The sequence below is a fragment of the Macaca fascicularis genome, chromosome 8 (assembly GCF_037993035.2).
Source record: "Macaca fascicularis isolate 582-1 chromosome 8, T2T-MFA8v1.1".
NCBI classification, from domain to species: domain Eukaryota; kingdom Metazoa; phylum Chordata; class Mammalia; order Primates; family Cercopithecidae; genus Macaca; species Macaca fascicularis.
Genome location: NC_088382.1, coordinates 60,311,342 through 60,326,103, shown reverse-complemented (window position 1 = coordinate 60,326,103; position 14,762 = coordinate 60,311,342). Strand labels below are relative to the sequence as shown.

Below are 14,762 nucleotides of genomic sequence, written 5' to 3'. Positions count from 1 at the left end.
GCGTTGGGTACAGGACTCATGGTTTATCGACTGGGTTCCACTGTGAGGTTTAGGGTGAACTCTGTTTGCACCAGGAGAGTCCAAATGTGTTATTTGTGGATTATTTGTTAGATCAATTTCACTAAAAAAGAATCTTCTCACCTCTTCTCTGAGTGGTGAAACCGGCTGCCAATATTCTGAGAGCTGAAGGAAGGACAAACACAGAGCACTTACTGCCCATAATGGACATCTCACTGTACTTACGGCAGTGCCTGGGGCTGAATACTCAGAGCCTCTTGAACTCTAATTCGATTGCCTGTTCTTGACTACACCTCTTCAATCCTTCCTTTCCACACTCCCATCCACGATTCCTGTCTGAAGCCTGCAGCGGGGATGTTTGCTGAATGGTGACTTTGACTATAGCCCCTTGGCCCTTTAGGTCCCCCCACCCCGCTCCATCTATCTGCTCTCTATTCTTAAATAATATTGCCAACAACCCTTTCCCCTTGTCTTCTATTCTCCTCCTCTTTTATCTTTACGATTTTTACATTTAAAGAGTTATTCATTATCATATAGAAAGTATTTCAAAAGGGGAGAGAAGTAAAAACATTTTGCCTAATCTCACATCTCTGTATTCATTTGCTTAAAATTGTACATTTGCTCCTTGGGAAGGCCTTAAAATTGTCTTTTGATAGAGAATTTGGAGAGTCAGGAATACAAAGAGTTCCCCTATTATTAATATCTTGCATCAGCATGGTGCATTTGTGACCATTGCTGAGCCAGTGTAGATGCGTTGTCATCCAGGGAGGCCCATAGGTATCCCCATTAGAGGTTTCTCTTTGTGTGCTGCAGCTCTGTAGGCTTTAACAAATGTTTGTGTTATTTGACAATGAAAGAATTGAACATTTTACCTGAAAAAGACCTAAGCAATAATCTACTTCAAACTCTTAATCCTTCAGATGAGAGAAACGAGGGAGAGAGAGAATGAGGCCCTTTATCAACATCACAGAGTGGAAAAGTGTGACAAAACTTTTACCTTGCGTTAAAACCTCCATTGTCATATGGTTTCTTCTTGGCTTTCAGTTTGATGAGCTGATTATTTTAAAATAAAATGTCAGCTATGTGAAAATTATAGAATTTGTATAACATACATTCCTCATTCTAATCCCTCAGACAGGAGAGTGTCTGAGAAGATCCCTGCGGAATGTGTGAAGGGATTGCAGGCACACCCATGCCTGCCCTGCCAGCTTTCTCTTCCCAATTTGACCTGGTTTAGGTGTGCCTGCTGGGGTGTATCCTGTTTTTAGACTCCTCTACAAGGAAATTGGCTGGGGCTTTAATAAGTAGTTGGTTTTTCAGGCCTGGTTTTGTCTCATTAATAGAACGTGCTAAGGTTTGAACATTTGTGTCCCTCCAAATTTTATATTGAAACTTGACCCCCACAGTGGTAGAGCAAGTGGTAGAGTCTTTTGGGAAGTTATTAAATCATGAAGGTTCCACTCTCATGCACAGAACTAATGTTCTCATAAAGGATCTTCAGAGAGTTGCTTGGCCCTTCAAATATTTTCTGCTGTGTGAGGACCCACCCAGCTTTCATCTCTTCCAGAGGAGGCTGCAAAAAGATACCATCTTTAAAGCAGAGAGCAGCCCTCAGTGGACTCCAAGCCTGCTGGTGAATTAATCTTGGACCTCCCAGTCTCCATGACTGTGAGGGGGAAAAAAAAGCCTCTATTAGTTATAAGCTATCCAGTTGCAAGTATTTTGTTACAGCTGAAGGGATGGACTAGATGGAACTTTGCAAAATCAGGTCTTTCAGTTCTCTAAGATGTTCAATTTCACTCAAAAAATAGACCACAAATAAAGATTTGATAACAATCAGCGGTCAGTATAAGCATGTATGTCATTAAAATGTCACCTGTGCTGTCTGGATGCATAACTTATACAGGGGACGGACAGGTGGGTCTAGCAAAAAAGACATCCCTAAAAGTATTAATGCAAAGCTAAGTATGAAAATAAGGCAAGGATATTTTATTTCTTTTCAAAAGCAGGCATAGTGTAGACAGTATTTCTGGCCTTTTTGTGGTTGCACTAAACATTTCCCAGAGCACTGAGAAACATTAAAAGTTAAATTACATTGTATATGGCTTTCCTTGGTGGAAGTTAATTCAGAGAAAAATTATCCAGTACGGTTAGAATTCTTAAGGAAGTATTAATCACTTAGAGCTCAAAACCTATTTTCAGATTGTAAACAATGTAATAGTCAGCAGTTAGGTAAAACATGACTTGTACCTCATGATATTTTAATCTAAAATGATCTTTGTGCTCAACTCACATCCTAAATTTGTTCCTTGGTGACACATAAAACCTCCCAGATTGTTGCAATACATAAATTTATACCTTTTCCGAGATGATTTGTTATAACTCTTGTATTGTTTTTGTCTGATTAAAGTAAAAAAGAATATGTTCTTACTCCAATGGAAATTTTAAATTAAGTTAGGCATATATCATAACAAGCAAAATGCTATTAACCAGGATTTTTGCATTAGGTTTTATCAGCATTTGTTTTCATTGTATGAAGGTGTCATTTTAAATTACATAGTTTTAGTTACTCATTCTATTCTTTTAGAATTATGAATTTTTTTAGAGTTTAGTTCAAAGTCATGACTTCAGAATTAGGTGTTAATTTTTGCAATTCAAATTACCTAATAAATTCTATTCATGAAAATCATAGAAACAAAAAGCAAATGAACATACTTTTGTTGAAACCCATAAATCTCAAGTCTGAAAGCGGAAATGCTACTTTAAAAGGCAACCTCTGGAATCAGCTATGCATCCATCTTGCTTTGCCTAATGATGATTTACTCTTTCAAAAGTCTCGTTAGATGGAAATTTCAGTTATGCGAATGGATTATCTTGTTAGAACCAGGATGCTTTTTACTCAATGAATACTTTTCTGCTATAGTTAAATCTTATTTCCTATTATTTCTGGTGAAGAGAGGAAGATCACCATTGTTATATGTTAGAGACCATTGTAAATAAACATTGTTTTCATATTGCCCCTTTCTAATAGTTTTCTTAAATTTTTTGTATACTCAATTATTAAAATCAAAAGAAATGATGCCCACATACCAATAAGGTTACAGTGATATAGAGTTATTTATATATTCTTTCTTATCACACAAAGTACTCAGCCTCAAAAAGTATTCAGTGTTAGAGTTTTCACATAGATGGCACTCAGGTAAGTACTTTTTTTTTTTTAGCTCTGTCTGAGAGGCTGGAGTGTAGTGGCACAATCTCAGTTCACTGCAACTTCTGCCTCCTGGGTTCAAGCAAATCTGCTGCCTCAACCTCCTGAGTAGTTGGGATCACAGGCGTGCACCACCACGTCTGACTAATTTTTGTATTTTTAGTAGAGACAGGGTTTCACCATGTTGGCCAGGCTGGTCTGGAATCTTTGGTCTCAAGTGATCTGCTCTCCTGGGCCTCCCAAGGTGCTGGGATTACAGGCGTGAGCCACTGCGTCCAGCCACCCAGCCACTCACACAATTCATTTTTTTGTTGTTGTTGTTGTTTAATTTTGTTTTGTTTGATTTTTTTCAGATGGAGTCTTGCTCTGTCACCCAGGCTAGAGTGCAGTGACATGACCTCAGCTCACTGCAACCTCCGCCTCCTGGGTTCAAGCAATTCTCCTGCCTCAGCCTCCTGATTAGCTGGAGTTACATGTGCATGTCACCACGCCCAGCTAATTTTTTTGTATTTTTCGTAGAGATGGGGTTTCACCATGTTGGCCAGGGTGGTCTTGAACTCCTGACCTCATGATCCACCCACCTCAGCCTCCCAAAGTGCTGGGATTATAGGCATGAGCCACCACACCTAGCCCAAATAATTCTTGATATGTGATCAGTTTACTTGTTAAGCAAAAGAAAAATACAGATGACAAGATATAGAGATGGCCATCAGCTTACTGTGTTTAGGGTTCAGTGGCAAAGAGAGTAGCATCAATGTTAACATCTGCAGTGGCAATAGATCGCTTTCCTTGATGGGTTTTGGTGTCTTGGAGGCACAACTCATAAGCTCCAAAACATGTTCACATGGAAAATAAAAAGACACACTGCTAGGATGAACAAGGAATCCCCATTTTTCACACAGTCCTGCCAGTCTTGCCTTGCCACTCTTTACGATGTCAACTCCTCACTGGAATTGTTGAAGGAAGCATGGGATGCTGAGCAGCAGCATTGACTCTGTCTGTGTGTGACCCCCCAGGACCCATCATGGGTCCTAAGCAGACCCTGTCCCACCTTGACACAGCAGTGCCCATGGAGGGGGAATAGGGAGATGAGCAGCAGCATGTGAGCGGTGGCATTTGGTGGTATCAAAATAATGTATGACCACTTAATTGCCAGGTATATGCTTGGAGTTTCACATATAGTATTCTCATTCATTCCCACAACATTTATTAATTGTTCATTTTTTTGAATACATAATAGAGAGATAGAAAAGGCTAGTTCATTCTGTTGACCTTAAATTACAATGTTCATAAGTGGTTGAGCTACGATTTGCAGAGTTGTTTCTGAGCATTGAAGCCCTATGTATGCACTATGCTGCATGCCAAGCAGTGCTGGGCACTGGTTCTAGTTTCCTGTCATGAGGAAACTGTGAGATTCTCTTCCTTAACAATCTTCCAGCAAGAATGCAGTGGGTGATGTGAATGAAGCCAGGAATTCACTTATTATACTCCCATACTGGTCCCATGAGAAATATATACAGTAGATGTAAATGCTTCCGTGATCTAATTCTAGGCATTTGGTTACAGAATCCCATCCACAAATCTACTGAGCACCCACTGCTCACAGCACCAGGTACTGGCCACTACCTGGACAATGTAAAATCCCCCTTCTATATAAATCAAACCTAATAACTCCAACACAAAACATTTACACTGTTGAAGCCTGTTTGACGGTAAAGCCGATCATAGGCTGAATGCACAATTTCTAACATCAAGGAATAGCGTAGGTGTATAAAATAAAAGTTACATATGCACAAACAACATGCTTCCATACCTGCCCAATTTGTTTCTGAATTTGGTGTTTTACAAGGAATGTGGCATATCAGCATGCTATTTGGAATAAGAAATGTGGTATATCAGCATGCTAACTGAAAACCACCTACATTCTCTGAGCTTGTTATAACTTTTTCTGCCCTTGTAGGTTTATTATTAAACATTTAATTAATATCTCTGTTCTGCTGAGGTGTAAGTCTATTGGCTTAGCTAATAAGCAGTGAGGACAAAGCATCTAATAGCTGTTGGAAAGTCAATTATTAGATATAAATGAAAATATTAGTACTCATATTTCAAAGCTGGTAGAGTTAAGCTTCTCAGAAAAAAATAAAATTTTTTGTGAAGGACCACATATAATTTGCAATACAATCCCAAATTTCTTTCCTTTATAACAAAATGAGCACCATTCAGAAGTGGAATTATTAGCGCGTTCTAATCTTTCATGCCGCACTAATCTGTTTAATCAAAGCTCCATCTCAGTTTGTCTAAGCATGCTGCCTGCCTCTGAAGGGCAAATTGCATTCCATCTAACAGCATGTGGTTTTAAAAGAGAATGCACTTGTTTTTACTCCCTGGGTAATGAGTTTAAAATCACTTTGTGCTTTTGAAAGAAGAGTCAAGTTACAAGCAGCTTGGCTTATGTGACTATATTTAAAATTTACATAGGAATCTGCAAAATAGAAGGCTCTGTGCTGTGCTGGTTTCTCACTTGTTTACAAATTTGTTCTAAAATATTAGTTCTCTTTGCACATATTTGTAGGAAACTTGGGACTTGAAATATGTATATTTTACATAAAGTTGAGAACAGAGTGGCAAGAGCATGGCTCAAATAAGATTTTAAGAAGACAAAGACAAGTGACAAATACTAAAAAATCTTGATTATTTATGCCAAATGTTCCTAATTAAAAACCCTCCTTCATATCAGTTCTTGTGCAGCCGTGGCTTTTCACAGACACTTGAGGTTGCCTCTCTGAGATTTGAAATGTATCAACATAGTTTTCTCTAAATAGCTTTTAACAGAGGAGCAGTCTATTCAAAACCCAAATAAACTAGAGCTGTGACAAGCAAAAGGGCTACAGTATTCCTTATTTTCTTTGGCCTTTGAGTATAAACTTTTAAATACAATTTCTCCTCTACTGTTTCCCATAGGAGCTGATACAGAAATCAGTGAGGTTTTAGAATGATATTTAATCAACCAAGACAGACATGTCCCAGAATGCCTATCACAGTCTTGTTCCTTTCTGTATTTTTTTAATGTCATTTCACCACCCCCAACAGAAGTTCCTTAACCTTTCAGCTTCTCTGAAAGTTGAATTTAGAAGCCACCTATAATGGAACCACTTAAGCCGGTTGCTAAAATCCACATCCCTGGGCCCACCCAAACTTGTTAAATTAGAATATGTAATTCCAGGGCTTGGGAATCTGCACATTCACAAATCTAAGAAAACACCGCCATAAAACTGGATGACTACTCTGTCTAGTGTTAAACCTGTCTGCCTTGAGGTTAAGGTTCTCTCTCTCTCTTCTCTCTCTCTCTCTCTCTCTCTCTCTCTCTCACACACACACACACACACACACACACACACACACACACACACAAACACACACACTCACACACACAGACAATACACACTTGCAGTCTTTATATGTCCTTCCATTTGTTCCTAGGTAATCTATCTGTGGGGGATTGGTTCCAGGAAGGACCCCAGAGGATACCAACACCCATGGATGCTCAAGTCCCTTATATAACAAGTTGTAATATTTGCATACAAACTATGCATATCCTCCTGTATGCCTAAAATCATCTTTAGATAACCTGTAATATCTAATATAATGCAAATGCTATGTAATAGTTGTTATATTGTTTTGAATTATTTTTATTATTGATTGTTATTTCTTATTATTCTTCCTCAAGTATTTTCTACAGATGGTTGGTTGAATCTGCCAATGTGAAATCCCATAAATAGAGAGGGATGCCTGTACTGTCTGACATTCTACAGGCATAAATGAATTGTTTATAAGCTTTTAAACACTTACAGAGATTTAGAGATACATTTCACCTAATGGTGTATTTAGTGGACATTGACTGGTAGGGGTAGATAGAAAAACTGGAAAAACATAGAAAATGTTCATCTTTAAGTAAGAACTTCAAAACACATTTCATCCTTGATAGGACTCATTAATCTATTTCTAATTAAAAAAAAAAAACAAGAGAACATTTGAAAATCTGATATCAAACTGGATAAATGTCATATCTGCCTAATGAATGAAATGACAATCTTCAGCAATGCACTAAATTCTTATTTGCACATGGGGAAAATTATAACATTAGGAAAAAGTAAACTCACCACTTCTTCATGTCTACATTTTCTCACATTAATGCCATTTATCTGCAATGAAAAGAAAAGCATAGTTTCCTATGGCATATTGTAAACTGAGTTAATGTTTTGACCACAAATATAATGATAAAATGTATACCTGTAGAATTGCATCTCCAATAAAGAGTAGTCCCGAAAGTTCCGCTGTGAATGAAAAAGCACAGTTGATAACATATTGACTATTTTTGCTATTCAGATGAAAGGACTTTTAATTAAAGATAAAATTTACAAATATAAAAATTAAGTGTTTTATATGGTTAGCATCTTAAAAGATCCAGAAAAAATGGAAATTCAAAACAATATGATTCAGTCTAATTACTGAAGCACATGCAGATACATTTACTTTTACTATTGCAGACCTAACAGTTGCTAAAAGTGAGCCGCTTTTCTAAGGGTAGGAGACCACATTTTCTAATGCACTTAAGATTATTAGGTCTCTGTGAAAAAGTTTAAGACATAGACATTTAACCCGTCATCTATGGAATTGGCTCCTAGTTCATTTTTAAACATTATATTGTTTTACTAATTTCAGTTATTGCAACATCTGCTTTATATCTCCATTAGTTTTCCTACAGTTTCTTATGAATGGTTAGCTGAGTAAAATTGCAAATTAGAACTGAAAAACAGATACTTTAAATTGTCTTTACTCAATGGGACTTGTTATCATTACTTTTGTATCTTTGTTGGTTTAATGAAACAACTGAAAAGCCGTGCAGTCCCTAACTCATACCTGCTTTCATGGGTTCCTATCTTTCATCCTTGTTCCCCTTCTGTGAGAGAAGCCCTCCCCGACAAGAGGATAAAGGGAAAGGACCCAGGAAGCAAACTCAGCCACTAATGCCTGAAGGTGGGGAAGCTGAAGCCAGTCAATCACATCATAATTTATGATTCTTAAATATCATGTCACACTTCAAAAACAATGTCTTAAAGAAATGGCTGGTACACAATTCTCTAAACACGTTACCTCTTTGTTCCTTGGAGATTTTTGAAACGACAACCGGAATGTTATGTTCTGCTCCTCCCTGAAAGGAGAAAATCATATACTGTACTTTTTAATCTAAAAAAAAAAAAAATGCTGCTTGTAGCTAAGAAACGATACAGGTTCTGAACGGAATGTTAAGTGGATACCGGCTAGAATTTAAATAAACTTGTAGAATTTCTCCACTAAGGAGATAGTGCTCCCATAAAAATTATCTACCTGTTTAGAATTTTGCTGAGACATCCAATAATAACAACTGGCTTTGAAAGTTTTCATTTATCAACAAATATTGATTATGTATTTAGATAGGTATTCTCTTCAATGTGTAACAATGCTGTCCAATAGAAATTCTTACTTAGGATTCCAAACACCAGATAATTATATATTACTGGTATCCTGCTAAGTTATTCTATGCTGGCAGCTAAGGGCTTTTGGTGGTGCAGTGACCCCTTGGGATGCCAAGGAAGCAGAGAGAACTTTACCCAAACAAATGGATAAACAAAATCAGAATGTGCATATGCATGAAAAACCAGGGATTCATCTGCATTTCCTTCCTTAGTATTGAATTCCTCTTTGTGTGAAAGCACATACTACAAATTTTACAGAGTAAAACATACTGCCAAGAATATTGAAGTACTACTATTTGTTTATTTATTTATTTGTTTGTTTGTTTGTTGAGACGGAGACTTGCTCTGTCGCCCAGGCTGGAGTGCAGTGGTGCGATCTTGGTTCAATGCAACCTTCGCCTCCCAAGTTCACACCATTCTCCTGCCTCAGCCTCCCGAGTAGCTGGGACTATAGGTGTGCCACACCGAGCTAATTTTTGTATTTTTAGTACAGACGGGGTTTCACCATGTTGGCCAGGATAGTTTCGATCTCCTGACCTTGTGATCCATCCGCCTCAGCCTCCCAAAGTGCTGGGATTACAGACGTGAGTCACCGCACCCGGCCTGCAATAGTACTATTTTTTATTTGACCCAATGAGATATGAAAAAAGAAAGACAAGTAAGCTAAATTTACGTGAAGGAAAATAAAATGAATCCTTAAAAACTGAACAAAAATCCCGTTTTTTTTTTTATTACAGTGTTGAGAAAGTTAAAAGCAGTAGTCGAAAAATGAAATCAGTACATAAAAGAATAAAATGTCACACATGAAAAGAAGCATAGAACTTGTAACACAGGCTAGTTGAAAAGACAGTCTGAATTCCATTGAAGTTGTTCTATCTTCAGAATATGTAAACCACCTAAGCCTTCTGTTTTCCAAGCACATAAAATTATTTTGGAAGAGATACTCTTTTTTCCCTTGCATGTCCATTTTTAACACTGAATTGCCAGTATTCTTAAATATAAAATAGTCAATCGTTTTTTTAAAAAGCAGGAACATTTAATTTTTTTTTCTTGGCAAGTAGAGTCCTTTCCACTTCCAGAATATTAAGAAGAAATATGATAATTAAGATAATGAAAACTGTCCTACTCACACTGAATTTCAAGCGCACTGCTCAATTCCCTTTTCCTCACTGTTTCACAGCAACCTAATATTTGTGCACTGCACCCCTCAGCTCTATGTGGGAAGACACTGGTGTAGGTTACAATGGCTCCCACTTGTTCTGCTGGTTGGTCTGTGTGTCCCTAACAAACACAGACTGTGTCTAAGATGACCCTGCCTCTGATTAGAGCAGAGATAGTGATTTGTGGCTGATAGTGTGGTGGAAATTACGTGCTTATTTGCACACAGTAAACACTGAATAAAGGATGGCTATTATGCTAACATAGTCCATCTATTAAGATTTATGAGGAAACTCACATAGCATTAAAGTGGTAAACAAGATTAGGACTAATCCCTTCAAAGATCCTTAATATTTATAAGTTAGGACTCCAAATTTCCAATCCCCTATTATATGCTCCATTTTGTCCCATTACAGTTATCAGTATCTAACATGCTATTTATTCATTTCTCACACTTACTGTTTTCTTTCTCCTTCCCATTCCTAACTAAAATGCAAATTTCTTCAGGGGACAGACGTTATTGGTAGTTTGTTTCATGCATTGATGTAAACCTAGTGCCTGAAATAATGTCTAGTTTTTCTTTGAAATGTTTGTTGAATTGAATGAGTGAATTAGTTAATGAAGTCTAAGGCTTTCCCAGGCCTAGTGTAAGGTCACTGATAGCCTCTAGAGATACTTGGAAATTAGAAAGGATGTTAAGGATGCATCTACGTTTCTTAGAAGGAAAAAGCTGGTTAACTCAAATGAGTCATTAACTGATGAACTTTTAGGTGAAATTAAAAGATGAAGCCATCATCCAGATATAGTGATTCAGATATTCTGGGACAGGGAAAAACAATGTTTTTGCTGGTCTCATCAGTGAGGCTGTTATCAGACTATTTTCCTTCAGCTGTTTTTGCATTTCACCCTTTTCTCTTACTCTACTACTGAACACAAATTATTTTAATGCATAGACTATTAATGCAAATTACCATGGCGGGACATTGGGAAACCTATTCTTGGTGTCCAGAGACAAGGCTTTTGAGATAGAGGTTTTCTGCAGGTTGGCTCAATAATCCCATTCTTTCTTCAACACCCAGACTGGTACAGAAATCCCCTGCTTATTTGTGTTTCGCTTTCTGTGCTTTCAGTTATCTAGGGTACAGTACAATACAGTATTTTGTGAGAGAAAGGAAGCACATTCACATAACTTTTATTATAGTGTATTGTTATAATTGTTCCATTGTATTATTAGTTACTGTTCATCTTTTACTATACTAATTTTCAAATTAAACTTTATCACAAATATGCATATGTAAGCAAATATATTATATGCAGTATAGGATTCAATGCTGTCTGCAGTTCCGGGCAACTACTGGGTTCTTGGAATGTATCCCCCAAGGTTAAGGGGAGAGTATTATAACTATCTTTGTAATGCAAAATGTAACTAATATTTATTTTACCATAATTTTTCTTTTACATGTAAAATTTATCCTAAAATTTGAGTGGTTTGAATCCAAACATGGCTTTTGGGTTTTGTTATTCTGTTTTTATTTTATTTTATTTTTTTGAGAGGGAGTCTCACTCTGTTCACAGGCTGGAGTGCAATGGCACGATCTTGACTCATTGCAACCTCCACTTCCCAGTTCAGGTGATTCTCCCACCTCAGCCTTCTGAGTAGCTGGGATTACAGGCACCCAGCATCATGCCCCACTAATTTTGGTATTTTTGTAGAGAAGGGATTTCACCATGTTGGCCAGGCTGGTCTTGAACCCCTCCCTGACCTCGGGTGATCTGCCTGCCTCGACCTCCCAAAATGCTGGGATTATAGGCATAAGCCACTGCCTCTGGACTGTTTTTTGTTGTTTTTTTTTGTTTGTTTTTTGCTTTTAAATTAGACATTTGGAGCCTGACATACTTTTTAAACTATTTTCTGAAAATGACTTTAGTAATTACTAAATTGTAAGACAAAACTCAGAAGACAAAATTGGAACTCAAAATCATATTGCCTTCATTACTGAAAAAAATGTGAGCAGCTCAGCTGCTATAGTTAATTAGATTTCGTGCAGGGCCTAAATGGGGAAATGTAAGGTTTTCCAGTCAATAATCAAATTATGTGGCTTGCCCTGTTTAAAACAGGTGAAAGGCTTCCATGACACTTGAATAATAATGAGAATCTTTAAACTGCCCCTCTTCCAGTGCAGCTCCTGGACCTCCATCGCCCTGAACCTGAAGGACACGAGAATGCACTGTTGTCTGGCCAGGTATGCTCCTCCCTCCCTCCTAACCTGGAAACTGTTCATTTTGAAATTCTGGCTTAAAGCCTCCTCCTTCAGTGTCTCCTTACTTGAAATAATTCAGTTATGTAGCACCGGATCATGCCTATGATTTACATTTATTTTGGTAACAATTTGATCAAAGTCTACTTTCCTACTGGAGTATAAATGGCATGCGGTCGGGAAAAGGTTTTCATCACCATCTTATCCCCAAGGCACTCCTGGGTGGGGCTGTGGCTCCTGACTATGGTTTAGAGAATGTTGGAATTAACTGAGCACTGTTATTCTAGTTTATGGAGAAATCCAAGATTAGGAAAAGGGAGGCAGTGTTCTAAAGCACAGCCTAGGTAATGTTCACACATACATCGTTCAGCTTTGTAGTATTCTTTTTACAACACATAGTGGATTTTATAGCTAGCTCTGTAGGAAGAAGGATATAAAATCCCATCTAAAGCATTTTGAGAAGGACTCAACACAATGATTTTACCAGTGTTACTGTGAAATATCACCAAATACAACCTGGACTGCTTTTAGAGCATCAGGAGTCTTGCCAAGTAATCTTTTCAATTCAATATTATTATTGCTCCAATCAGTCAATCATATTATGGGGCATGGGGTGCAGGGAAGATGCATAGAGCTAACCATTACTTTTCCTTTTAGAGAAAGGAGACTACTTGTAAGCAGAGAATAACAGTAATTAGAGTTAAGAGCTGCAATGGACAGTTACAGAAGAGGCAAGTAAAGGAATATCACCTGGAGGAATATGGGCAAGAGTCATCATCCTTCTGGATGCTATCTTTGTCTGCCAACATACTTCGTTTGATTTTGGGAAAAAAATAATTGTCTTTTTCACATGCTATATGATTACCTTCATATGAAAGTCTAAAATAGGGAAATGGTCATTACTCAGCGGTGAAATAGGGGAGATAGGGAATAAAAGTGTGATGAATAAATATGAGATTTCTTCTGGAATTGATAGAATGTTCTAAAATTGACTGTCGTGATAGTTGCAAAGATCTATGGATATACTAAAAACAATTTAATTGTACACTTTAAATGTATAAATTGTATGGTATTGGAATTATACCTCAATAAAGCCATTTAATACAAAAAAGTAATGGTCTTTGAAATAATTGACCAGTGGTTTCAACTAATTCTTGGGACTAATTCATAATCCTCAATTTAAGCTTTAGTGTCTTCCTGTTATCTCCTTTTTTTGTTTTTTGAGATGGAGTCTCACTCTGTTGCCCAGGCTGGAGTGCCGTGGCACAATCTCGGCTCACTGCAACCTCTGCCTCCCAGGTTCAAGCGATTCTCCTGTCTCAGACTCCAGAATAGCTGAGACTACAGGCACGCGCCACCACGCCTGGCTAATTTTTGTATTTTTAGTAGAGATGGGGGTTTCATCATGTTGGCTAGGATGGTCTTAATCTCTTGACCTTGTGATCCACCCGCCTCAGCCTCCCAAAGTGCTGGGATTACAGGTGTGAACCCCGTGCCCGGCCCTGTTATCTACTTTTTTGATGGAAATGGGCATATCCATTTTGTCTATAGTGAAAACAAGCAAATTGGACTTGAGTAAAAATAACAGGGGATGCGAAATGCAGAAAAATGTATGCAAGCTTGTGCATGCACTTATAGCAACAGTTGTTATTTAAATATTTCTGCCCAGATACCACTAATAAGTTAAAAGGAATACATTTATTACAACTAGTATAAAGATATATTTTATTTGGAAAATTTGAAACAATTAGTACTCAACCCTTTATCTTACAAAATTGCTTACTTGATCTTGGTCATTTTGACACATTTATTTCAATTTTATTTTATTTTATTTTATTTTATGTTTTTTTATTTATTTATTTTTGAGACAGAGACTCGCTATGTCACCAAGGCTGGAATGCAGTGGCATGATCTCAGCTCACTGCAACCTCCGCCTCCCAGGTTCTAGTGATTCTCCTTCTTCAGCCTCCCAAGTAGCTGGGACTACAGGCATGTGCCACCATGCCCGGATAATTTTTTAAAATTATTTTTAGTAGAGACAGGTTTTCACCATGTTGGTCAAGCAGGTCTTGAACTCCTGACCTCAAATGATCTGCCCGTCTCGGCCTCACAGAGTCCTGGGATTTTAGGCATGAGCCACCATGCCTGGCCTTATTTCAGTTTTAAATAAACCAGAAAGTGAACAGCATAGAGAGGAAACATGATTTGTGTCCCTGAGTAGAGAGTTTTGAGGTAATTTATTCCAGGTCTCATAGTTCAAAGCATAGTTATTAAGAGTAAGGACTTTGTTATCAGCTTCTAGGGGGACTGAGGTCCAACTCTACTGCTTATAACAATAGATGAACTACTTAACCTCTTGACACTTGATCTCATTGTTTGTGGAAGGTATAACAATAGTTATCTACTTCGCTCGATAATAAAGGCAAGTTAAACTAAATATAAAGTATTTAGCTCAGAATCTGGCACTTAATAAGTGGGGCATAAATATTAGCAATTTATTTATAAATGAGAAGATGATTAAGAGTAATAATGATTATAATTATATTTTTGATTGCTGCAGTGTTAAAGCTTCCAAATAGAAATCACATTTGATTGCATACATTT

General features: G+C 37.5%; 1 protein-coding gene across 10 annotated transcripts in view; it reads right to left on the bottom strand.

Moving 5' to 3' along the window:
* SNTG1 (syntrophin gamma 1) overlaps positions 1-14,762 on the bottom strand; it is an 878,369-nt gene that overhangs the window by 338,304 nt on the left and 525,303 nt on the right. For 9 of the 10 annotated variants that reach the window (XM_045398223.3, XM_065519199.2, XM_005563291.5 and 6 more), the window contains 3 exons: positions 8,381-8,438; positions 7,517-7,560; positions 7,387-7,428 (listed from right to left, as the gene is read on the bottom strand). In XM_045398223.3, the coding sequence (XP_045254158.2) occupies positions 7,387-7,428; positions 7,517-7,560; positions 8,381-8,438 (144 nt within the window). Of the gene's footprint in view, positions 1-7,386; positions 7,429-7,516; positions 7,561-8,380; positions 8,439-14,762 lie in introns of those variants that run through there. The other variant, XM_073999985.1, reaches the window with a different exon arrangement.